General features: G+C 43.3%; 1 protein-coding gene across 3 annotated transcripts in view; it reads right to left on the bottom strand.

Annotated features, from left to right (window-relative positions):
- The window catches only part of CNKSR2 (connector enhancer of kinase suppressor of Ras 2), a 548,762-nt gene that overhangs the window by 97,954 nt on the left and 422,873 nt on the right, over positions 1-27,935 (bottom strand). For all 3 annotated transcript variants that reach the window (XM_075589347.1, XM_075589348.1, XM_075589349.1), the window contains 3 exons: positions 27,748-27,920; positions 19,235-19,308; positions 10,495-10,566 (listed from right to left, as the gene is read on the bottom strand). In XM_075589347.1, the coding sequence (XP_075445462.1) occupies positions 10,495-10,566; positions 19,235-19,308; positions 27,748-27,920 (319 nt within the window). The remainder of the gene's footprint in view (positions 1-10,494; positions 10,567-19,234; positions 19,309-27,747; positions 27,921-27,935) is intronic.

Below are 27,935 nucleotides of genomic sequence, written 5' to 3'. Positions count from 1 at the left end.
AGCCATAAGACACCTTACCGTTAATTCACTTGCATTCGCTGTAAGGAACATAATCCTTACTGTTCATCATCATCCGCACCACCTGTACAAAATGGTTAACTGCATTATTTGCTACTGAAACATAGGGTCCAGAAAATTGACCTAATTGATATTGGGCAATATAATCCAACTCTATACTCTTCTTTTGAACAAAGTTCTCAAACATGTATAGCCATGTATCTTCTTGGCTACTAATCAGCCCTAGCTAAGACATAAGCCCTGGTACCAGCGCAAGCAGTGGTGGAGTTAAAACTTTGCCCTTGCTGCTGCAACAGTAAACAACTCCCTTGAGTGACAGAGTGGGTGAGCCAAAGGCCTGTGTACTGCTCTATCAGGGGCTCAGACCTAGGACCCTCCCCCTGGGCACAAAAGGAACTGCAGAGCCTAAATTTAGTGGTTCTGAGTGTTGGGAGTGTGGAGCCAGGGCTTTGGCCCCCTTCCTTCCCCTCCCGCAAGGGAGTGGGATACTACCCCATATTCCACCAGGGATTTGGGAGCCAAGGATAGACCTTTGGGGCCTCAAGCTCCTTGGGTTGTTTCCATGGACAAGAGAGTGTACATGCTGTACTGCTATGCTATTGAAGAATAAAGAGCCATCCTTTGTTTTATACTCCTGCCTGAGGCTGCAATTTCATCGGGAGTGAGTGTTTTTCACGGGGGGACTGCACCTATTCCTATAGGCCCTGTGGGAATGGAGGCACTGCAACACCAAGAGAAGAACTGAGAAGAACTCTAAAGCCTGTCCTGTTCATGCCCAACTGACACCGGAGGACACTCTGTATCCTGTAAGCCTAGCAGCTGAGCAGCACAACACCATGTAACAGTGAAATCTCCCAGAGGGTGGGGGAATACCTGTTACATTTGGAGGCGCTGTTGAGATCATCATCAGGACAGGATTTTACAGTAAGAGAAAGGAGGTACATGGGTAGTGTCCGAGGGGGGGCTCTTGAAAGTCAGGAGGCCAGAACCTCAGTTTGAGGAACTACAACTATACTATTAGTATTCCCCAGCACAGGGGGCAGTGTCCTAGGGGACTCTTGTCCAGCAAGGGACTATCTTCCCCACCAGAGGAGCTACAGCACGTGAAAATGGTGGTTCCCGCCAAAATCGGGAGGACCGCATGGAGATATTTGCAAGATGTAAGCTTCTTTTGCAAAATTTGGGCTTGGTTCGGTGCGAAAGCTGAAGCCGCACCCATCCATAGTGAGCCTGAACTCCTGGATCCACCAGGGGGAGGAGGCACAATGCTAATGATCAAGTGAGTGTCTCCAATAGGGGTGTAGCCAGACGAGGCTACTGCACCCTCAGTTGTACGTGGTCAGTCAGCAGAGCAGGAGCTAGTCGCCACTATTCCCGCGCAACATCTCTACCATGGCCGAGTGCCTTGTATCCCACTATCGACTACCAGGAGGCTAACTAGTAGTGCAAGTGAAAGAGGAGAGTTTCCTGTACTGTATCTGCCCCTACTGCGATTTCCCAGGGGGAGAGGTGAGCCTAACATCCAGATGCCAGCAGTATGGGACTCCCTACCTAAAGCCTAAGGTGTTGCTACCACCCCTGCCAGGGAAGAGGAAAGAAGCGGCCTACCTACAGAGGTGTGCGAACTGGACCGCAACATTGAGGGTGGACGTTCCAAGGAACCTGTGTGTTCCTCTTCCAGACCTAGAAAGAGACTTACCTGGTGAGATGACCGCCCAGGAAGAAGCTGAGGCACTTCCGCTGGTGGTGCAGGAGCGGGACAGCTGTCTGCAAGCCGCCTCTAGCAATAGCTAGGTGTCCTGGTCCTCTTCCCCAGGGGGCGTGTCCAATGCTACGTCAGACAACAGTGAAGGGGGGGGCGCTTTATCGTGTTGCTCCGGCCGGAGTGTAATGCAATTGCTGCTGCCATGGAGACGCTAACCCCCAAGACTGAAAAGGGAGCTGAGTCTTGTAACAGTGACGTCATCGAAGGCGACGGTGCACCTGGGGCGGAGGAGCGCCATGGCCTTGGCGGTTCCTCGAGAGGTGGCGTCGGATATGCCTGCTCCCGGCCGGGAAAACCACGCTGATGCCAAAGACTAACGGAGTGGTGAGGATGCGCTTCCTTCCCAGGTTCCAGCGTAGGGATCCATCGGAGAGCTACCGGCAGGTACTTCTTTCCCACCGCAGATGTTAACACCTTTCCGGTGCAATCGGATGTTGTCATCACGGAGGCGACTACCGGGGCGGATGAGGACATTGACACACCCGCTCCGGTGAGTAAGGCCCTGACTGACCTATTTTTACAGCAGCACCACGACCGAGCCAAGGGCCGAGGAGATTAGCCCCCTACAGACCCTGATAAGCATAAAGTGCTGGCAGTAACAGGCCATGGTAGGCCTAACGGACTAATACACCCAGAGACCTTGAAGAACCTAAGGCTTCGACAGACATTGCCCAGGACACTCAGACGGTAAATAAATCTGCCCAGAATTGTGGAAACTGGGGTGGGTTTGATGGTGATCCTGTTGTGGGAGGGATGGCTGAGTACAGGGCTTTCTGCAGAGAGGGATCGGAAAGGTCAGGAACACGCTCTAGGGCAGCTTCCGAGTCTGATGTGTCTGTGTGTAATGCAAATATTTGGAAGGTATTGCCATGGTGGGACCCCATGTTTCAAGGGTATGTCCATCGTATGAACCGGACACCGTTCTTGCTGTTTAGCAGGGACATTGTGGATCATTGGTGGGAGGAGGAAGAGATCTCTGCAGAAGAGACGGCAGAGGCTCTCAGATGAAGAGAGGGAAATTAAACTAGGGTTGATACAACCAACTGGTTTAACGATAACCTACTAAGAACAGCCCTCTCATGAAGCACTATTCTGGGTGCTACCGGACCAGGCCTGTGGTCGAAAATTAACCAAACTCAGCTGGGCTGACAGATTAATAGTGCAGAGGTACCGTTCGTCACATGGGTATGATTATCCCTATTTCATTAAGCCCATAATGAGGGAAATAGAGGCCAACCGAAAGGAGTGGTTGCGGGAAGGCAATGTCCTGTTGCTGAATAGCCTCCAGGTGTAGTATCTCTAGGTATTTCAATGAGGAGAAAATATGTTATCTAATGCGAGTATGGAGGATAGAGAGAAATATCTACATTGACCGGGTGGAATATATCCCTGAGCATGGTCCAAAGAGGGTGTACTCCCTTACTGTTCCCAACAGATAGGGCAGGTTAGTTAAGAAACCTGACCCAAAACAATACTACTATAGGGGGTATGGGTTCTCCATGTTATGGGAGGGATCCAGACATACCTCATTGGTTAAAACTGTTATGCTATGAACTGTTATGTCATCTAATGTTGTGCCATAAACTATTATGCATTGTCCCACGTTATCCAATTTAGGGATGGTCTATATTATGGGTTCTCAGCGGGGTCCATGAGATTCCACCAGGGGGAGTGTATAGCCATGTATCCTCTTGGCTACTAATCTGCCCTATCTAACACATAAGCCCTGGTACCAGCGCAGGCTGTGTTAAGGTTAAAACTTTGCCCTTGCTGCTGCAGCAGTAAACAACTCTCTTGAGTGACAGAGTGGGTGGGCCAAAGGCCTGTGTACTGCCCTGTAAGGGGCTCAGACCTAGGGCCCTCCCCCTGGGTACAAAATAAGGTGCAGGGCCTACATTTAGTGGTTCTGAGTGTTGGTAGTGTGGTGCCAGGGCTCTGGCCACCTTCTTTCCCCTCCCGCAAGGGAGTGGGAAACTACCCATATTCCACCAGGGGATATGGGAGCTAAGGATAGACCTTTGGGGCCTCAAGCTCCTTGAGTTGATTCTAGGGACAATATAGTGTACATGCTGTACTGTTGTGCTGTTGAAGAATAAAGAGCAATCCTTTATTTTATACTTCTGCCTGAGGCTGCAGTTTCTTCGGGGAGAGAGTGAGTGTTTTCCACAGGGGACTGCACCTATTCCTATAGGCCCTGTGGGAATGGAGGAGTTGCAACACCAAGAGAAGAACTGAGAAGAACTCTAAAGCCTGTCCTGTTCATCCCCAATTAACACCGGCGGACACTCAGTATCCTGTAAGCCTAGCAGGTGAGCAGCACAACAACACGAGGTAACAGTAAAATCTCCCAGAGGGTGGGGGAATACCTGTTACACGTGGTTAAGGACTTTTTCTTTGAATGCATAAAGGTTTTCCAGTCAAACAGAATTGATCAGTGTTCTGAATACAGCAGTTTGCTCTGGATTCACAGAGACTTCTAATACTATTTGTGGTATAAGTAATTGTATTAAGAATACGTATGGCTCATTATGAAAAGGAATGTACTGTATGGCTTGATCAATTTGTATTTGTACCTCATCAAGGTTTCCAGTGGGGCTGGCAATAAGTGCTATGACCTGGCTACATTGAAACATGGATTTTTTTTTTCTGTTGTGCCCATACGTTTCTGTTGATAGCTACTAGAGTATTTTTATGAATGCATTGAAAATAGTGAAGCGCAGAATAAATAATTGTCATGAACCTCACAGAGAAAATGAACCGGAATTGATTCTTTATTTCTGAACCTTAATTAAAACCTCCAAGAATACTGTATTGTTTCTCTAAATATGTCTTTGTGTGATAAATGCTTTTGGCTGGTTAGATCCAGGTTTAGTAATCACATTGTCTAACAGTGTGGGCACTTGTTTTAATTGGCTATTTGTCGAGTGTAACAGACAATTATTATTTCTGTGGGTGAAGTATGAAAAAAGTCAATACGTCTACTCAATAAAGGGAGGCAAATCACAGTAGTGCTAGTGCATCTCATGCCTGGAAGCTGCAGGTTACAGGTAAGAATTGTGAGAATGCAATCATTTTTTAAACATATCACAGCTAAAGAAAATACTTGAGTGATGTTATCTTTGTGAATGCTCCAGGATATCTCTTGGGACTTCAAAATAATTGATCCCACACCCAAACATCTTAGGCAGGTAATTTGAGTGTTGACCAGAACTGTCAATGTTTCATTGCCCGGAAACATAGTACATCATGTGCTGACATTTACACATGTTCAATATCTACTTGGCTAATATAAGCATCGTGTACAACTATCATCATTTGCAATTGCATGATTTATTTGAGAACAGTAACCTATTAAGCCCCAGTCCTCGTCATAGAACTGAAATTGAGTCTTTGTGTATTGTTGATGGAATCCACTATTAACTGGATTTGAAATGGTGGGATACAAAACAATGGTGGGCACTTACCTACTTAATGCCTGTATGAATTCGGATGCGGTGCTGGAAACAGGTAAACTGGCAATCCGTAATCCCATCAAGCAATACTCACCAATAAAAAAAAACCTGTAGCACTCGTGTCGGGATAACCTTCATCAGTGGAAGGAAAGCTTTTCCCTGCACACGACCAAAGTTATCCCGAAATGTGCTTCTTAGCCCCTGCGTCTGTTACAGTACATCTCACTTCATGTATTGAACAGTAAAACATTTTTTACATCAGACACTTGCTGTAGTTCATCTCTTTTGCATTTGAGTGTTACAGGATTTTTTTATTGCTGGGAATATAAAATGTTGCCTTATTAACCCAAGATGCATATGGGATTGCACAGGACTGTTTAAATGATACTGGGAATGACATGATACAGTATATACAAAATGCGGCGAGTTTATCTTCTAGCCCAGAAGAACATTGAGATCCAGTAATACAGGGTTTATTATTGAAGAGGTCAGTTGTAACTGTACACCAAATTGAGTATCCTTTATCATAATTATTAATTAAAGATAATGCAGACATTGCAGATACATAAATCCCTCTCCTAAAGAGTATGAGTTTTAATTTCAGGTGAACTGTAAAAAAAACAAAACAGAGATGCTAACACCAGTGAAAATGTGAAGAATAAAACAAATGTTCAAAATGGTGGAAAAAGAAAGTGTGTATAATATATATACATATATATAGATATATATATATAGATATAGATATATCTATATCTATATATATATATAAATAAAATTGCTGCATTTCTTAGATGGGTTGATGTTCTAAATACAATACGAACTTTCCTTACAGTCCTTCATAGATGCTTCATCAACATTTTTGAGAGCACAGCCACAGACTAGATGATCATATAAATAAAAATTGTAAAGAGAAATATAAAGCATATTAATTTTGTGATACTATGAAGAGTTCTTTAGCTCTACTGTAGGGGTGCACAATCTTTCTGCGCTGCGCCCCCCCACCCCCGCCTGCCAGTGCCTGTGCTTGTGCCCCCCCCTTACCTAAGATCCAGCGTCAAATGACGCACAGGGTCACGTGACCAACTGTGGCATTTTACGTGCGTTGCCATTGCAACACATCACCGAAGACAAGGTAGGAGACACTGCAGAGGTCTCACGCGATCCCCCAGCATTTAATTTAAATGTCTTGGGGAATAGCGCAGGGCCTCGGCAACTGCTGCGCCCCCACATAAAAATCTTGCGCCCCCCCCCCCACACTTTGCGCACCCCTGCTTTACTGTACAGTATATGTTTGCACTCACATATTTCAGGCATAGAGTAGGTGCTCTTAATATACTTGGTGTATGGCAATCCTCTGCTTTGGCAAAACCATGGTATTTTTATTTATGGTTTATTTTTTCATTTGCAGGAAAGTTTAGGATTACTTCTAGATTTCAGGTGCTGTTCTTAAAACTTAGAGCAAATTTATTCATCTGTACAGTATACCGACTTTGTGTTGTACGCAGTGCACACTATGTGGTTCCAGCATGAGTATGTCATAATATTCATAATGTCACTGCTGAAAATTTAGCTCACTGTTGCATGCTGTATCCCACTATTTCTTGGAGTTTGATCTTTCTTGACATTTAAATTGAATAAAGCCAGAGGAGCCTGAAAGATTGTGTCTTTAAAAACTTTTTTTTATAGAAGTCCTTTTTTAAGGTTATAGCAGCCCACAAATTGCTTGTGTAGCCCCCCTTATGGGATCACTTTCTTGGTCTCTAAAACGGTTAATAGGGAGTTAGAAGGTTAATGTTAAAATAAGGCCCTAAAGTTAACTGTGGCAACTTCAATGTTGCTATCTAAATGTTGCTAAAGTAGGCAGGCAGGTTTATGGCCACCCCTCCTTTCCAGAACCTGCTGGAAAAGTAACGTGACATAATATGACTCATGATAAATTAAGGTTGCCTTTATTCTGAGAGTATGACATCACATACAGGGGTATAACGTGAGCTGTAGAAGCTTCCAAGCCCGAGGCTCGTGGAGGACACAAGTCTCACCATGTTAAATCTATGTCTTTAAGTTTGTAACTTTGTGTTGAGTATGGTCACCTTTTATTATTTTGTAGTTAAGGAGAAGTGTCCCTTATTTAAGAAGGGCCACTGCAATAATGTAGAGAGAGAGAGATGTAAATTATTCTTTCTGAAGAGGATGTGCATGGTGCTCAGTGAGGTATCCAGAAGAGTGCCACAATTGGAGTCGACTAAACTTAATTCTATACAGAGCACACCAGTCTACCATAGTGGGGACTGGCAAATTAATGTATAGGATGACAGAAGATGGGATCCTTGATAGAAAATATATCTCTGCACAGAGTCCTGGTAGGGGGCTCGGAATACCTCAAGTTCACCAAAGCAAGGGATTGCATATATGTATAACCAATTGTATGGAAAGGTGACAAGACATGTGTGCCTCCCTCGGAAGCTGCCTAGCATCCAGCAAAGAGGATTGTATGCAGCTATTTGTCTCAATAAAGAAACCTGTTTGTCTAACAAAGTTTCTGGTGCGCTTATTACCAACTGCTTACATCACCAGCCAGCTTGATGCCAGCACCCTGAAAAAGGTAACCAAAGACACTGATTGTATTGGTGCAAATCTCTTTGTTGCATTCACAGTAGCAATACACGTGACAATCATATAAATAACAAATAATACAAATAACAGATCAGGAAAAACGTGCTTCAGACATAAAGATAACATTTAGGAAAAGGACTCCCTGCTCCGAAGAGCTTACAATCTAATGGTGAGGGATATGGTTGAGTAGGTGTATGGGATCTGCAGTTGATCAAGGGTCTTCAAGGAATCCTTCCACAGCTCCCACTCTCATTGCCTTTCTGGAGATAATGGAATTCCCAGTCCCGTGTTTCAACAGACAGTGTCTCTCAAGTGCCTGCAAGCCACCGGCCGTCAGTCAGAGCGTCCCTGCGCCTCAGTTGTGCCTCTGATGGTCCATGCGTATCTCCCGTCAATGTGTGTAGGAGAGTTGGTGACGTTCAGTTGTTTATAACTGCCACGTCCCAGAGTCTCAGCCGCTCCTCTATCTACCTGATCATATTTCTCATCAGGTGCAGGGAGAGGAATTTTGTCCACGCCACATCTCTCTTTGATATTTAGCAGCTGTCAGCTGTTTATCCAGAGCGTCCCAGTGTTTCAGCTGTTTCTATGTTGTTTATATCCACAGCGCGTGTTGCCAATCCTCTCAATGTCTCTCTGAAATGTACAATCCCAGCACGTTTCGCCAGTGGCCTTCCTTAGGGATGATACTTGTGCTGTTCTCCCCATATCTTTTATACCAGCGGATGTTAACCCTTCCATGGCAATATATGGGTGGTTCATATTTAACCAAGAGTGCTTATAATACATAAAACAATTCATAACCGTGTGTCTAAACGTAGGAAACAAGTTATGTCATATGAAAAACTTTAAAAAGGTATGAGAAGAAATATAATGAATAACTTAGGGGTTTCTATAATCGGAATTAGACATCATTTTATAGAATATAAATGGGGAATAGTTGATGTAATATCTATGATGAAAAATAAAGATCATTCTAATAAATACAGTTAAATAAAAGATATATAGTGTGTTAATATTGGTTACAATACAATAGGTTTTAGCTATATTGTGACTGTGAGAGGAGTATGTGAGGGATGAGTGAAATGTGACCCCTAGGCATTGTGTTTGTGATCCTGGATGTATGACAGCTCTGCCAATAATAATGTAGAAGGGGCAGTAGGGCCAGGCTTAGGAGGAAGTACAAGGAGCTCCATCTTTGACATATAAAGTTTGAGTCGATAGAGGGCCTCCAGGATGATACAGCAGAGAGACATTCAGAGACTTTGGTCTGCACTGCAGGTGTAAGGTCAGGGGTTGAAAGGTAAATGTGTGTCATCAGCATAGAGTTGATATTTGAACTCAAGAGATGGGATCATGTCACCTAGAGAGTGTGAAAAGAATTCCTAGGATAATCCCCCAGAGAGATCAACAGAGGAGGAGGTGTCAGCAAACAAAACTTTGAAAGTACGATGGGGAGAGGTAAGAGCAAATCCAGGATAGAGCTCTGTTATGGATTCCAAGTGTATGCAGAACGTGAAGGAGAAGAGGGTGGTTCACAGTATCAAAGGCTGCAGAGAGGTCGAGTAATATTAGCAGAGTGTAATGACCTTTAACTTTGGCAGCATGGAAGTCATTAGTTATATCTTGTGGTGAAGGTATTAAAGCAGCTTAGTAACCCAACTATTTGTAGCAGTTTATAGATTTCGTTTTATTTTCATTTTATTTGTAAAATATTTAATGTGCAAAAGCAATGTAGAATGTGTTGCTGGAAACCCTAGTAAAGGGTTAATGAACATTTCATAAAAGCATGCTCACATTAAGGGGAGTGCCCCCGGGGCTCTAGGTCAAAATGCTAATGTGAACATTTGCACTTCCTAAAAAGTTGTGCAGGCGGACAGGCAGACTGGAAAATGTCTTGCTGTCTGTTTCTAAGTGGGTGTTTTCCATAAGATGTCACCTGTAATTAGGGCCATGATAAGTGGTACAGTTGTGCCTGTTCTAAGCTGATAGAAGAATGGGCCTGACAAAACATGTCCCTTGGGGACCAGCTTGTCCCCGGACTTCCTGGGTCATAAAGTGCTCTGCCTAATAGGACCCAAGAGTCGGCCACCTTCTCTTCTCAACAAATGAGCCCACTAGCTCCAACCCCCTTTTGTTAAACAACTTGGCCTGCCTGCAGGAACCCCTCTCCCACTGAACCATTTGGCCAGGGCCCGGGAAATGGCTGGAGTCCCGGCGGTGGAAAACCTCTCTGCGGTTGTCTGCAAGATGCATTGTTGAAGACGTGCTTTGGAAGTTGTGCAACCACAACACAAATAATGATCATTTGTATGCATTTCGATGAGATGTGGATTGGTTTAATTAAAAAGACTTTAATAAATATGGCAACATTGCTCCCGCCATGCTATACCATTCAGACAACTGCATAATCTACACTTTTATCCTTATAGCCTGGAGTACACTTTAGTTTGTACGTCTAAAAAGATGAGTAATGACCATGGCCTTTACTGTATTCCAAGAACTACAATGTCGAATTCCAAAGCACAAAACATTACTAGCAGATACAGTATATTGCACAGCCAAGATATAGTGAATAGTAAATGAAATGCAATAATTAACTTTAAGAAATGACAACTTAATACACACACAATATATTTTCTTTACCTGTTCATGTCATCTAAATTGTCAGCAGCAAAGTAAAAGCTTTTGATTTTGGGATGACACGCTTTAAACGCACTATAAAAAGAAAGGGAAAAACAGATGCCGATCAGATGATAAATGTTATGTTTTATACTGTAAAACTTCTCAAAAATGTAATGTTTTAGTTCTTCATATATTTACTATTTTCCAAGATAAAGTACAGTAGCTGCTTTCAGACAAAAACAAATTGATACACGGATATTAAAATACCACATAGTCATTAAAAGTGTTATTTGTCTATAAAAGAAGACTTTAAAAGACATATAAATTATAAAGATGTGACATTTACCCCGCTTTTGGAATCTGTACTGGCCATTATTAGTTGTATTTTTCTTTTGAGGTGTTTTTCTATAATACTGTATTTATGTGATACAAGTGTGACTATATGTTAACACCTGTTTTAAATTATGTTCACTTGTAATAAAAAAGGGTATTAAAAAAAGTGTTATTTGTAAAATAGGATTATTGTGCTATATTAGTCTCAATTGCTTTCCCATTTCTATATACAAACATAAACACTAACGTTCTCATTGTTGTTCAACCTTTTTTTACGATGTATATATATATATATATATATATATACACATATACACACACACACACACATATATATACACATACTATATATATATATATGTATATATATGTATATATATTGTGACAAACAGCTTACTCCGGGGCTCCGCTGCTTGTCCGGGACGGTTAGAACACGGTCTTTTAGGGTAGGTTAAATGAGGAGGCGTCACGTACTGTTCCTTTAAACAGGCTGTGCCTGGTTTATTCAGTCCCAGGCACTGAGACTGCCACAGTGCATACAACAAAACACATCAAAACAAAAGCTGCTCACCTGAGCGATAACTTAACTTAGATTTCCCTAACTCAGGGTGGAAGTGGCTTTTCCACTTTCCAACAACAAAACAAGGTACTTTTGCAGAGTTAGCCAAATGAACAGAACAATTGAACCTGTGTGGGGAAGGGGCTTCTCCCCACTGTGTTCAGCAGCCTTCCAGGCTCTGGAGAAGAGACAAGAGCAAACAGGAAATCAGTCTTACATACCTGATTTCTAATTAGCATGACAGGTGACAGAAATCCCTCAGTTCCAGCGCTTGCCCAAAACTGTGGGATGGAGTGCATGTATTATAAGGCTGCACTCCCAGGCCAGACAGGATAGAAACTGTTCAGTATCCTGGGAGCCCTATATATGGAATTTATTACCATCCCCTGGTTTCTGTCACATATCCTCCCCCCCAGCTCAGACCCTGAGGGATGAGCGACCATGGATATTAGGGAGTGCATCCTTGACAACCCGTCAGCATTGCCATGTTTGTGCCCTGACCTGTGTTCCACAGAAAATTTAAAGGGTTGTAGGCTTAGGAACCACCTGGTCACTCTAGCATTCTTTTCCCTGTTTTGACACATCCAGGTAAGGGGTGCATGATCTGTGACCAACCGGAATTTTCTCCCCAACAGGTAGTATTTGAGCGTCTCTACAGCCCACTTTATTGCGAGACACTCTTTCTCTACTATGGAGTAATTTTTCTCCTGGGGATTTAGTTTCCTACTTAAATAAAGGATGGGGTGTTCCTCCCCTTGAGACTCCTGGGAGAGTACCGCCCCCAGCCCTACCTCAGATGCGTCGGTTTGGACTACGAACTCTTTGGAGAAGTCAGGTGTGACCAACACTGGTTGGGCACAGAGAGCTTCTTTCAGGCTTCTAAAGGCCTGTTCGGTTTCGGGGGACCACTTTACCATAAGTGGTCCTCTTGCTTTTGTGAGGTCGGTTAGTGGGGTTGCCTTAGTCGCAAAATTGGGAATAAACCTTCTATAGTACCCAATTAACCCCAAAAAGGTCCTTACTTGTTTTTTTGTAACTGGCCTTGGCCAACCTTGTATCGCCTCCACTTTGAGTGTTTGGGGTTTGAGTAAACCTCTGCCAATAGAATACCCCAGATACTTGGCCTCCTCCAGACCAATGGTGCATTTAGCGGGGTTAGCAGTTAGTCCAGCAGACCGAACTGCGTCGAGCACAGCTTGGACCTTTGGAAGGTGGGATTGCCAATCTTCACTATGGATTACCACATCATCCAGGTAGGCAGCAGCATACCGAGCATGTGGTTTTAAAATTTTATCCATCATTCTTTGGAATGTGGCGGGAGCTCCATGTAAGCCAAAAGGCAGCACCCTATACTGAAAGAGGCCGTCTGGGGTTGAGAAGGCTGTCTTTTCTTTTGCCCTTTCTGTGAGGGGAACCTGCCAGTACCCTTTTGTTAGGTCTAGGGTTGTGAGATATCGGGCTTTGCCCAGTCTCTCTACAAGTTCATCTACCCTGGGCATAGGGTAAGTATCAAATTTTGACACCGCGTTTAGTTTCCGGTAGTCATTACAAAACCTTGTTGTACCATCTGGCTTTGGGACTAAGACTATAGGGCTGTTCCACCCACTTTGGGATTCCTCAATTACGCCTAGTTTTAGCATTTTTTTAACCTCTAAACTTATAGCCTCTCTTTTGGCCTCTGGGATTCGGTACGGTTTAAGGTTATCTCGGACCCCCGGTTCAGAGACTAGGTCATGTTCAATTACGCTAGTTCTACCTGGCTGTGTAGAGAAGATTTCTTTGTTTCTGCTCACTAAATTCTGAACCTCTTGTTTCTGATGAACAGACAGGGTTTCAGCTATGCTAACCTCTGGGTCAGTTTCTTGACTCTCTGACGGACCTGGGGTTACTAGGGTTGACAAGACTTCTCTATCTTTCCAGGGCTTGAGTAGGTTTATATGGTAAATTTGCTCAGGTTTCCTCCTACCTGGCTGTCTTACCTTATAATTTACTTCTCCCACTCTTTCCAAGACCTCATATGGCCCATGCCATTTAGCAAGGAATTTACTTTCCACGGTGGGAACCAGAACTAGTACCCTATCACCTGGAAAAAAAATTCTGACCCTAGCACCCTTATTATACGTATTCCTCTGTGCTTCTTGAGCTTTCTCCATGTGTTCCCTCACTATGGGTAGGACTGCAGCAATGCGGTCCTGCATCTGGGCAACATGCTCTATTACACTTCTGTAAGGGGTAACCTCGTGTTCCCAAGTCTCTTTGGCTATATCCAGTAAGCCCCTTGGGTGTCGGCCATACAATAGTTCAAACGGGGAGAAGCCTGTGGATGATTGGGGAACTTCCCTAATGGCAAATAACAGGTACGGTAACAAACAATCCCAGTTTTTCCCATCTTTATCGACCGCCCGCCGTAACATGCTCTTTAAGGTTTTATTGAACCTTTCCACTAAACCATCTGTTTGTGGATGATAGACTGAGGTTCTGAGATGCTTGATTTTTAGGAGTTTACATAACTCTTTTGTTACTTGGGACATAAACGGTGTTCCCTGGTCAGATAGAATCTCTTTAGGAATTCCAACCCGGGAAAACAGAACTACTACAGTAGCGACATCTTTTATTCGAGTAAATGCCGGCGGCATGCCGGGATCTACCCCAGCTGCCGCCAGTCAGAAACGCGCGCCGCCGCGTTTCCCCCACGCACCCCCCCTCCACATCGCGCGCAATTACCCCCCCAAAGACACCCCGAACCCGGCTTCTACTCTGCCCCTCTGCTTCCCCGCACCCCCGCTTACCTAGATTTGAACTCCAGGGGTGTCGGGGAAGCCTGGGGAAGCCGGGGAAGCCGGGCGCGCTTGTGACCGTGACGTCACAGTGCGCCGCCACGCGCCGCGGCTACCCGCTTCCCAGCCTCATTCAGCCAGCGGCATTTGCTCGAATAAGAGCTGCCGCTGCTGTAACTCTTTTGCTATGTTTTTGGCCGAGGTGCTACGTAGGGGAACTGCCTCCGGATATCGGGTGGCATAATCTAATATTACCAATATATGCTGATGTCCCCTAGCAGACTTTATTAGGGGTCCTACTAGATCCATAGCAATCCGGTCAAATGGTACCTCTATTATGGGAAGGGGTACCAATGGGCTGCGGTACGCCTTGAACGGGGCGGTGATCTGACATGCTGGGCATGAGGAACAATAATTCGTAATTTCTGCCAGAACCCCAGGCCAATAGAAGCTTCGGAGAACCTTTTCTTTTGTCTTTTCCACCCCTAGGTGTCCCCCCAATGGATGACTATGTGCGAGGTGTAACACTACATTACGGAATGTCCGTGGTACCAACAATTGTTTAGTTGTAACTGATTTTCTTTTATCAACCCGATATACTAGGTCGTTCTCTACCTCGAAGTAGGGGTAAGCAAGCGACCTATCTGGTTGGCCAAGAGTACTATTCAGGTCCCGTATATTTCCCCTTGCTACCTCTAATGTGGGGTCCTCCCACTGGGCCTTCTTAAAACTCCCAGGACTGACCTCTAGGTCAGCGAGGGTCTTATCCGGTTCTGGGGTGGTAAGTGTCTGATCAACATCCTGATTTGGGGTATTCCCTACCAAAGTAGTGATGGGGAAGGGAATTTTACAGCACTCCTCCTTTTCCCCCTTCTTATTTGGGCCCTCGTCAACCTCCATTTCTGAAAACGGGAAAGGATTTATTTCTTCTAATACTTCGTTATGGTCCGCTATTGAACTCTGGGCGCTATTCTGAGCGGGGGACCACATTTTTAGAAAATGGGGAAAGTCGGTCCCTATTAACACATCATGTGCCAGTTTGGGTACAATACCCACCTTGAAATCTAAAGAACCAAACTCTGTTTCAAAAAAAACATCAACAGTGGAATATTCATGATTATCCCCATGTATACAACAAATTGCCATTCTTTGTGAACTGTTTCCCTGTTTCTTCTTAATGGGCAAGAGGTATTCGGACACTAGTGTGACCATGCTCCCAGAGTCCAGAAGTGCCCGAACCCTCCTACCATTAACCTTTACAAATGCCCACAGATGGTTATTCAAGGGGTCCTCTGGGCTAGGGCGCATACATTGGGACAACAGTGAATAAGGTTCCACGCTGTTGCATTGCATGGGCTCATCATTTAGTGGGCAGATTTTTGCTGTGTGGCCCCTCTCATGACAATTTACACATTTAGGTACATAGTCTGTGTCCCACTTAGAGCCTTTTCCCGGCTCCCCATGTTGGCTATTGCCCTTAGTGTGCGAACCACTGTTGCTGGTGCTGCGTGAAGGTGGTCGCCGCTCTTCAGCTCCCCTTAACCCCGGTACCCTTTTACCGTCTCTGGAAGAGTCCTGGAACCTCGGGTAGTGGGGTTGCTCCACGACTGGGGGTTGCGGGTGCTCTCCTGCTGCATTGTACCTTTCTACGAGGGCCACAAGCTCATCCGCATTGTGGGGGTCACTCCGACTGACCCAATGGCGTAAGGCAGAGGGAAGTTTCCTCAAGAACTGGTCCATGACCAACCGTTCCACGATGTGGCTTGCTGAGTTGATCTCGGGTTGTAGCCACTTCCGGGCGAGGTGGATGAGGTCATACATCTGGCTTCGGGTGGCTTTATCCATCGTGAAGGACCATGCGTGAAACCTTTGGGCGCGAACAGCCGTGGTTACGCCGAGGCGGGCGAGGATCTCGAACTTCAATTTTGCATAGACGTTAGCTTCGGCTGGCTCTAGATCAAAGTAAGCCTTCTGGGGTTCGCCGCTTAGGAAGGGTGCGATTAGACCAGCCCACTCAGCTTCTGGCCATCCCTCTCTCTGTGCCCGCATTCTCCACCATATGTGACAAACAGCTTACTCCGGGGCTCCGCTGCTTGTCCGGGACGGTTAGAACACGGTCTTTTAGGGTAGGTTAAATGAGGAGGCGTCACGTACTGTTCCTTTAAACAGGCTGTGCCTGGTTTATTCAGTCCCAGGCACTGAGACTGCCACAGTGCATACAACAAAACACATCAAAACAAAAGCTGCTCACCTGAGCGATAACTTAACTTAGATTTCCCTAACTCAGGGTGGAAGTGGCTTTTCCACTTTCCAACAACAAAACAAGGTACTTTTGCAGAGTTAGCCAAATGAACAGAACAATTGAACCTGTGTGGGGAAGGGGCTTCTCCCCACTGTGTTCAGCAGCCTTCCAGGCTCTGGAGAAGAGACAAGAGCAAACAGGAAATCAGTCTTACATACCTGATTTCTAATTAGCATGACAGGTGACAGAAATCCCTCAGTTCCAGCGCTTGCCCAAAACTGTGGGATGGAGTGCATGTATTATAAGGCTGCACTCCCAGGCCAGACAGGATAGAAACTGTTCAGTATCCTGGGAGCCCTATATATGGAATTTATTACCATCCCCTGGTTTCTGTCACAATATATATATATATACATATACATATATACACACACACACACACACACACACACATTTTTTACTACATTTAATGTAATTACAGTCCTTGTAAAAAGGCACAAAACAAACAAAAAAAGTGACTAAAAATAAGTCCTTTATTTAGTTACAGTCAAAAGAACGCAGCATTTCTACAGGACGATTGTATTTCAACTCAATACTGAAAGTAGCACTGGGGGTAATTCAGTCTCTACAGTATGTTCACTCCTTGTTTGCTTCAACCATGACATTTACTGTAGCACATTTATACTGTAAGCAAATGTGCTAAATGTCATGGGTATGAACAATTGCTCATTGCTAAGCCAAAGACTACTAACTTGTTTCACTTTACTGCTCCAAAAAGCTAAGGTGATTATAATGTTTTGAAATATCATCCTAACTCAGACATCCGATATTAATTATATTATAAAACGCTTTATGCTATAGTGCCACTGCTAAATAATTAAGCTAGTGTACATTGCTTCCTGTTTTTCAACATCAACTCTCAATATCCCGTTGCAATTCTGTAACGACTTGTAAGGAATCCACTCCTGGCTTTGATTATAGCTTTTGCAGACTTCTGCAGTTGCAAAAGCTTCCTCTGGCAATCAATGGCACATGTGCTGCTTCTCATTGCAGCTTCTGCCCTGTGCTCCATCATTGGAGGAATACTCACACACCCTCCTCCTGTGATTTGATCTCCGCTCTTTATATACTGGGCTTTGGCACTGAAACAGTGCCGAGCATAAATTCCTACCCTGGACGTTACTGTCTCTGCCACAAGCCACCCTGGCTTGTATCCTGGTATACTAACCTTTCTGGTTCTTGTCCCTAGTTCCTGAGGCCTGCTGCTAGTTCCATGCGGGGGCCCGTTCCTGACTTCTCTGCTGAAGCGTTGGTTACCCGACGCTGCCCTGCGGTGTATTTCGGCCAGCCTGCTGTCTCCCCCTGCTGAGACCGGCGTCATGGGCCGAGGCCGCTCCTCACGAAGAGGTCACTCCCGCGCTCACGCTCCTAAGCTGAAGCGGGGAACTCCTGACTACCTGTTGCCGAACTCCTGCTTGAATAACGACGATGCTGCCTTCTCCACTCCTGACCCTGCTACGTACGACTACGAACTGCGCACTCCGGATCAGTCTGCGTGGACTAAGGTCGGTGATTATATAACCCCACCTCAGCCCCGCGGTCCGGTCCCGGTTTGTGGCGAGCACAATCGTAACACGACTACCCTCACAATACTGTAACACACAGAAATATACCACAGTTGAGTATTTTCCGACAAGAGAAGATGCTTTGTTGGTGATGAGATCTTGCAGTATTCAAGAAGAATTATATATGCAACAATATTTTGCGACTAAGAAAAACATTTGCATGCAGTTTCCATGACAACTATGGTATGTTTGTGAGATAAAATATCACCCAATTTGGTTCTATTTTGAGAATAACTTAATTGAGTTGCTCTGTCTGAATTTGTTTGAAACTAATAAATCTTGGTGAATATTTCAGAATAATGAAGAGTGCGGTAAATGTATTGTCATACCAGAAAAATATGCAAACTGCATACGGGTGTAAACATTTGCAAAAACTTGAGCATATGAAACCGAGGAAAAAAAATGTAACCGTTTTCATGAACCGAATTCCCTCATCTTTGTTGTCCATAAGGCTGATTCCATGCTTCCTGCTTGCTCGCTGAGGCGCGCTGAGGCTCAGGGAAAGCGGGTGCTTTCCCGGGCCTTGCGGTTGCTTACCGCACGCGCCGTCAGGGGGCGGGCCGGGGGCGGGCGCGTCACTGGCCGGGGGCGGGCCAGTGACGTCACGGAGCTGGTTCGCCCTCATTGGGCGAACCGCTCACGGGACCGGCCTGTCGCGCCGGCAAGCGGGGGAATTTTAAACTCCCCTAAGACCTGCGCTTCCGCAAGCGCGCGGAAGCGCAGGTGAGCCCCTACTAAAGTCGCTCAAATTGCGGCTGTAGGGGCTCAGTGAGGAGCGGGATTGCGCGTCAGCACAACAAGCAGTAAACATGGCCGAGGCCTTAGAGGCAACGTACATTTAATTAGGAGATCTACTTTGTGATATTTGGAATGTGATTGGTGAATAAAACCTCCTATTTAGTCAATATGACAAGGATAAAAAAAAATCTAATTGGAAAGAAGTATCAAGAGTTCATGGAATAAAAACCAGGAAGCAGACAAACATCAACACATACGCTTGGTTTCAATAAACATCCAGAACATATGACAGTCCTTGGGAGATTTCTAACATACCAGTATTGTGGCCTGTCCAACATTACTTTTTGAATAGGAAATCTGACTTATTGGTTTGGCCAATGAATGAATTTCCAAATGAACCACTGCATTTTCTTACATATTGTATCAACTGCATAAAATAAACACTGCATTTATCTGTAACCATACAGTACTTGGCATGTTTACTTACAATTTTTTACGGCACTCACTGGCACGATCGATTTTAAACTCCGGCAGACTGATAAAACCCTCTGCCTTTTCTTCCTGGGAGGAAACATATTACAGGTTTATCATTAGAAAATACCTCACCAGATTATTTATAAAGAAACCGAATTAGATTATATATTACAAATTATGTGATTTTTGTTCTTGAAGTCAGCGTTAATTCACTGTGCTAGTTTTCGGCCACATTTTCACTGAACAATAGGGCTGCTGCTAGAACTCAGATTGTAATAAACACAATTATTTAATGCACCCTTCAGGTTGCCCAAATCATGAACACGTAATATCTGCCAACTGTTTTTCTTGGTCTATTCTTACAAAGAAGCATAGTCTGGTTTGTGAGTCTTATTCTGTATTGTAATTCAGTGAGATACATTTTTGCAATTATAGCATGCAAATAGAACATTTCAGCAATGAAAAAATTGGAAAAAAAAAATGAAAGTGTTAAATTAACCGGGGTTTACATAACCAATTCACAATTAGCAACTTGAAGAAACCTCTCAAAAGTATTAATTACAAATAAAACCTTGATTTGTAACAGGTTGTGAATATAAGCATGTGGAGTTAGTCTTCATATTTGTTACAGTTCTGTTTTATTTTGAGCAGTGGACTTGCCAGTTCAACCAAGGTTTATATGTGCTGCAGAAATGTTTAATTATAGTAATTTGCCTAATGTAATAATTATCAGAAATATGTCAGAACTGCTGCCCGGTGGATGTCGAAATTAGTCAAATCATGAAGATAACAAACGTGACTTATGAGGTGCAGTCATGCTTCATTCGGGTCCATGTATCTAAGAAAGGAGAACATAGTTTCACTAACTTACTGTCATTTTAATTTCCTGGGTAATTCTTCATGGCAGTGCGCACCAAAGGATTAAGTCCCACCATCTAGTTGGGATAGGACAGAAAAAAAGTCACCTGCAGGAGGTCCTATAAATAGCCACACCTACCCTCTACAGGTACACTACCGACACGATTTATTCGAGCAGGGCTAGTTCCGCAAGCCGGGGGATGCCCCGGCTTGCTAGCCCCACTCCCTCGGCGTGCCGCGCGTCACCGATGCGCGGTCACGCGTCATCGGGTGCCAGCGCCCCCTGCACGCTCGTCCAGGGCTCCCGTGTCCCGCGATGTGGGGGACGGCGGCAGGGGGTTCCAGGGGACCCGGCGGACCCGGCAGCGGGAGGGAGAGCGCCCCGATCGGAGGGCGCTCTTCCGCTGCTTCGGCGCGCGCCCGGCACCCTCCGGCGCGCGCCAGGTTACTGCTGCGGCCGAGAACGGGCAAATGCTCGAATAAACTCGGCCGCAGCAGTAGTGTTATAGTTTTAAAGCTGAAAAATATACTGTATATACATGTTAATACGTCCATAATTTAGGTCTAGGAAATTGGTGCACACCGCCATGAAGAATTGTCCAGGAAAAGAAAATTAAGGTACGTTAGTGAAACATTTTCATCCTTCCTGGGCCTATCCATGGCAGTGGGCAGCAAAGGGAAGTACCCAAGCAGTATCAAATGGGTTAGAACTAAAAAAAAAAAAAAAAACATATGACTGATGAATGCTGCATACATTTTAATTTTTTTAATAAACAACCGCCAGGAGAACTTTCTGGCAAAGCATGCATGAAGGTATTAACAGAAGTCCATACTGCTGCCCTGCGTAACTACAGGAGAAGCTTGAGTCTTCACTGTCCAGGAAGTGGCCATGGATCTGATGGAATGAACTCAAACTTTCTGGAGCTTTCCTCCCTTGAATAGCGTAAGTCTTCTTGATATGGGAAACAATTCAGTGACAGAGTAGCCTTTGAGACAGCCTGACCCACTTCTTTCCCCTTAATGGAGAATACAAATCAAATTGATCCATGGCATCCCCCATCTTTGAACAATCTGCGAGATGTTGTTGTCTGACAGGGACCATTCCCTTGGAGGCACCATTCTCTGACTTAAACAAATCTGCTTGCGAATTTCCTGGGGGAATATATAAAATGTTAGTGTGTTCTACTGTTACATAATAAAATCATTGCCATTTTTTCTACTTTGACTGTGGACCCAGATTTTTTGTTTCTTACTCTATTTTCTACTGTAGGCATATTGTGAGTGCTATACTTAGGGATTCTGTTAGTCTTTTTCTGTGTTTTCATATTATACATATCACTCAGCACCATCAGTTCCCTTTAATATATATATATATATATATATATATATATATATATATATATATATATAGCTATAAGGTCTTCCAGATGTTACTCTGTCCACTTGAAGATTAGGAAAAATCTATTCAAATGAAATTAAAAGTTCCCCTTTGTTTTCGTATGTATGTTACCATTGGGAGATTGTCCGATCTCACTTTTTAATCTTTTACCTTTTATTTCCTGAGTGAAAAAGATAACTGCTTGAATTACTGCTCTCATCTCTAAAGTATTTGCTGGAGTTGCTTGTTGTATTACAGTCTATTTTCCATTAGGCTGACTGAGAACCAAGTTGGGTACCCCAGCATGCACCATTTGTGTCTGTAGTGATCATGGTCCAGTTTCACAGGAAAAAAACTGAGTTTTAAATTATATTCCTGTTCCCAGCATACAGATTTCTTTACATGTCCTGGAAGTCGAATTATCTGAAGCGAGTCTTTTTTTCTTTTGTTTCCATTGATGAATGAAATTTACTTGGAATAATCGCATGTGCCATCTTGCCCATTTGATGACCTGTATGGTGGACGATAGAATGCTGATCAGCTTCATACAGTGTAGAGCCTGCAGACAGTTGCTGTATCTGATGCCCTTCATCCTGTTTATCAGAATTTTAAAGGAAACAAGGTGACTTGCTTCTGTTTACTACCCATTCACAGAGTTGTAAAAATTCAAGTACTCTTCAAAAGGTGACAAAGAAAACTTCTGTTTTGAGTTTTGAAGCCATCATTGAGATAAGGGAACATCTGAATGCCCTCCTTTCTTAGCTTTGCAACCAGAGTCACAAAGATTTTTTGTGAAGGTTCTTGGTGACGTCATGAGACCGAATACAAAACTGAGAACTGATAATGAGACTGGCCTATGGCAAATCTTAAATATTTTTGATGAGTGATGGCAATCGGGATGTGAAAAAAGGCAGTCTACAGAGAATATCCAATCACAGCTGCAATGATGGAGTTCAATGACTCCATTCTGAACTTTCTTACCTCGAGAAAATTGTTGATTGACTTGAGATTTAAGACTGCTCTGAATGTGCCATTCTTTTTTTGAATCAGAAACATGACTAAATAGAATCCCTGAAACCTTTTGACGTAAGGTAACTAATTGTATTGCCTTGTCTTTTAGTACATTCCAAAAAATAGCTTTTGTGCACTTTACCGAGTACCTAGGAATCTGTTATTGCCCACGCGTCTCAGAAATCGTGGATTCTCTCCAAGACGCAATCTTGAATTTCCCCTATTAGGTCTGTAAGCTCTCATATCTCTTGCAGAATATCTTACCTTTTCACAAACAGCATTTGACCTTCAAACGGAAGAACACCTACCGTACATTGTTCCTAGAAGCTAAATTTGCAATCCCCGGGCCGAAGTCAGAGAGGATGCCTGGCGGCCACCGATAAATCCCTTTACCTGGCGGACAGCCTCAGCAAATCTAAAGATGACTCCGAAATGAACTTGGTTGCTAACTTAATTTCCAAAAGAGCACTGATAATGTATGATCTCAACTCCTTTCTCAAATGCCTCCTCTACATTGGAAATCCCTAGCTTTCTAGCTCTGAAGACTGCAATATGCTTCTGCTACTATGAAAGACTTTCTAAGAGCGCTCTACATTCATCTATCCATGGAACCATGAAAATAACTAGCATAATCACTGGTACGGTCATCTTCCTGGTGAACCTTGAGATCGCTGCATCATTCCTAGGAGGATAATCCAAGGACTCTACGTCCTTTTCCTCAAATGGGTACATCTCGTAGAATGTTTTTTTAAGTTGAGACAACTCGGATTTAGCACACCTTTAACGACGTAATGGACTATGAAAATCCGAAGCTTCCTCTGTGTGCCTCTAAACATCCCATTCTTAGATTCAGCTTGAGGGACTGAATCATCAATATCCAAAATTTTGTCAACTGCTTTAATAAGAGGATCTACGAGCTCCAGATGAAAAGGTTGATGGTTTTCTGTTACCATTTCTTCATTCAACGATTGTAGCTCAACAACTATTAATCTGAATTGATCTTCAATCTTCGAAGGATGAATCCAGTGGTCTATCAAGACTAGTAAAAGAGTATGTCGTCTTCTGCCCTTTTCCTCTGGGCTGAAAAGAGGATACTTTGATACCTCAGGTTACTGCCTTCTTCATCCAAGAAAAAAACTCAGACATGTGTTATGTAGGTTCCTTAGCGGAATTGTCATGATTGGGGTTGAACAGTCTTCATGTGTTCGCAAAGCACCACAAAGAATACAAGGATTTAAAAATCAGAGTTTATTCTGCCAAAGCTAACAGTATAACCACAATCACAGAATACGGCAATAACGCACCAAAACACAGGGAACTACAAGCTAACTAGGTGGAAGGTGCTGCTGAAACAAGCTTACCCTCAATGTTCCTTCCTGATCCATCCTGCAAGGGTTCCTATACATGGGAATTACCACCTTGGGGTCCACAGTCTCTGTACAAGTTGGTCTCTGATCAACCAAGAGTAACTATGGAGCTCTGATTGGTGTTGACTTACATAGACCCCTGTTTTCCATCCAGAAACATGGAAGTCAAGGCGTCTACCAATAAGGAAAGAGATGGCCTTTGTGACAATAATTAAAGCCCAAGGCCTCACCCGAGTTGAACCTATCAGGGATGAGGGAGGCGACTGTACTCCAGGACTGCCCCTAAGGGACCATGAAAAATTGGAACTGACCAATAGGAATCGGACTAACGTAGCTAGGACCCAGGTCAAAATACTCATGTTAGCTTCATACATCCTGAAAGGATAGACTCCACACTGCCTGGGTGAAATAACACATCCACTTGTGAAGTGCATGTCCTCTGAGCAGGTGGACTGGCCCTTCACTAACTCACCATTCTTACCTGAGCAAAGCACCTCGCCCATGACAAAGGATGGCAATTGGTTTCATTGTGGGCTGGCTTTGGTAAACTAATCAAGGACCCAGTACACAATGAATTCCATATAAATACACACAACACATATATACAATTACAAACATGCAAAAATCACACAGTAGCTCACAACAGATGGCACAGCTCAGGTTGTACATTCTGTTTAGGCTGGCATTGATCTTGTGGCTTAAGATGGCTACTAAGGCCTATGTAGGCTGGTCACGCGCGAGAGGGAGTGAAGGACACGCTGGAGACAGAATCCCCATGGGAGCCTCAGTGGACAGGTGTGCGTGAGCAGCAAGGCAGGTGGGACCAGTTGTGATATCACCTGCGGACAGCCTGTAACAAGATGCCATTGGAACCACATGTGCAGCATAGCTCACGCTGGAGCTTCCCCTGACATGCAACCTTGTAGGGTGCGTATCGCAGGTGCTTCAGAGGGAAAGAGAGGAAAGAACTCCCTCTGGATAGACTGCAGTCAGGTAAGCCTTAAACTCTAGATCCAAAAACAAACACCTAACCTCCGCTTGGTAGGCCAGAAAACAAAAGGACTACCTGTAGAGGGCGTGTGTGGCTATTTACAGGTGGAATTGTTTCTGTTCCATCCCAGCTAGAAGGTGGGACTTAACTCTTTAGTGCCCACTGCCATGGATGTGCCCTGGTGCTACTCGGGAGCACAGATGTATCAAAGAAAAAATACTAATGATTTAATTATAATTTATTTGCCCCAAAACCTTTTGCCTTGATGCATATGGGTCAATGTTTTCACTTTTCCTTTGTTACTATAGTGATATCATAATTTGGAGACATATTAAAGTTAAAAAAGAAGACCCAACCCTGCTCACTGCTACTGTATGGCTGGATTGCTCCTGCATTATTGCCCCCCCCCCCCCCCCCAAAGCCCTAGTAAAAGCGAAATGTATTTCATAATACTAATTAGTGTGCATTTTCTGATAGTATTTTAGGTTCAAATTATTCTTTGGTAACTAAACATACAGAGAGTATACTTTATGGATATACGTGGAAGAGGGACATATCGGCCAGTGTATTAGGCACTGCCCTGAAAGCAGTTGCAGTTCATTGCTTGTTATAGGTCTTTGCCTTGCACCCACTACAAATGGTCTCTCTATGATTTTCAATTTCTAAGGATCAGATCTTTATAATAAACCATCATATTAAAAAAACATTAATGAAGAGCGTTGGTGTGTCTCGTCTATTCTATGATATAAAGACACTTTGAAACTAGCCTTTTGAATAAAACAAACGGTTAATTTAGAGAAAATTAGATCAGCTCATGTTTATGAAGCTATGTTTCTGTTTGAGAAAAAGTCCCTTTCACACAGATTATACAGCCACCAGAAAAATGTGCATTCAGTGATTATTACGGGCATTGTACAGAACAATAAGTTTCAACAAAGGAACTTTATGGCATAACCCTTAAATGTCACAAAGGTTTGAAAATCCAAATAGTGGATCTCAGAGCTCATTATCCAGTCTACTACTTACTTCGTCATTAACTTAAATAAGCAAGGTTCTGCAATTCTATGATGAGCAATTCCTGTGCATATATACAAGACATTGAAAGGTACAATATATTCCGTGATATTACCTAAACAACAGTTTGTGCTTTGTAATTAACAGCTACTTTGAAGATTTTCTTCTCAAGTACAGTAAATTGTTTCACGTTTGGAGACTTGTGCTAAAAATGAAAACCCAGTAGTATCAACAATTTTGAAGATGGAATGACCTTCTTTCAATATGCAGAACGAAATTATTTATTCGTAACACTTTAATGTTTTAAACGGCAGCCTCTATACGATAAAAAAAAAAACGGGCACTCTCGATGGTTTGAAGTCAATCCTCATTCAGTCATCAAACAGCAGTCACCTATTATTGTACAGTGACCCAATGCGCAGTTTATTTATTTTATACCCATGTCTGCAGGAAACCAAAAATGATGCCAGCAAGACCCACTGGGATAATGTTTCATATCTGCACTATGATCAGCGGGTGTTCAGGTTTGTTACAGGTTGTGGTACCAGATATCCCCTTTTCACTAGAGGTACTCTAGTAGCAGTGGAAAGAAGCATATACAGTACTGTATAGCCAAAGCACCATCGTAGAGAGAGAAACACAGTGGGAGGTACAGTAGAAATGAGTGGATTAACCATACTAGCAGGACTATGGTGGAGGTGGTGTCATTAGGGTGTTGAATGAAAGAGGTGTTAACACTACTAATTGTATTGATTTCATAGTGATGAGGATTCCATTCATAAAACTAATGTTCCTATCAAGTCTATATTCTAAGTCCAAAAATAAAGGTACTGCTGATACCAACACTTTACCACTTCATTTCTAGTTGTTTTACGCTATTGGTAAATGTCTAATGATTCTCAAATATCTAATAATTATATTCACTTAAAGCAGTATGGATAACCAGATCCCCCATATGAAAGCACTAAAAACATTGTGTTGGAGCAACAAAAACATTGATTATTTTTTAATCAGAGAGGAGAAAACACATGAACTGAATACCTTATTAATGTAGCCCATTATGTAATAAACACATGTTTTTAAATTCTATTTTTTTAATATAAAGAAACAAACTATTTAAGTGATCCAATTGCTGGAGCGACACATTGTCTATACTTAACTTTCTTAAGGTTCCTACAAGAAAACACAGTTTAAAAGCTTAAATACTACATCGTTACATAATTTACAATTCTAGTGCATCAGAATTTAATTGCGTTTAAAATATAATTTCCCAATTTTCTAGAATTTCATTGCAATTCAAAATGTTTCATTAGTAAAGTACTTACATTCTATTCAATGTTGATCTATTTAATGATATCCCAACCTTCAACATGCCTACACTTCACTGGGACGAGTGCAGCTACTAGAACTTGTAAATACTGCTTTAGAATGTAAGCTTGAGTGTTTATTTCCTAACCGAGCCATTTACAATCAATCAGTTACAGTATCGTAGTAAAATCACTTTACTTTCCTGTGCCTTTACAAAATATAGTTCATCCCATTTGTACCCTTACGAATTTCTGAGGGCATCACAAGGGACAGAACTTTGTGGCCCTTGATGAATTTGTGAGGATGCGTCATGGCTTATTGTTGGTTTAATGGAAAAATCATGTTCACCACTCCACAAGTGCAGTGAAGGTGATCTAAACACTACAGGAGGACCCTCCTCTTCCATTTGCATCATTGGGGGCTGTTTCACAACCATGTGATAAATATACTAGCAATCACATGACCATGATCCGGGGGCCCCATGTACCACAGGTACTTAGGGAACCAAAGGGTCAAAAACTAGATGATTCAATGCATCTGTCCTTGCAAAATATAATCTTAATCAACCTCATCTTGTGAACAAAGAATCACATTCTTACCTCCTCATTAGTATACCAGTAAAGAGATGTGTCCTTCAATATAAACCAATACTTCTTCCACTTCTGAGAAAAATAGCTCTTGGCATCTTTCTTCTTCCAAAGCCATCCCTCACAATCACCACGACCCAAGTCTTTGCATGATATACGTCTCTTACTTTTCCCTGGAACAGAACCTTGAAGAAGCAAAA

Source organism: Ascaphus truei, chromosome 3 (assembly GCF_040206685.1).
Source record: "Ascaphus truei isolate aAscTru1 chromosome 3, aAscTru1.hap1, whole genome shotgun sequence".
Taxonomy (NCBI): domain Eukaryota; kingdom Metazoa; phylum Chordata; class Amphibia; order Anura; family Ascaphidae; genus Ascaphus; species Ascaphus truei.
Note: the sequence above shows the minus strand (reverse complement) of the source record. Positions and strands in the feature narration are given on the sequence as shown.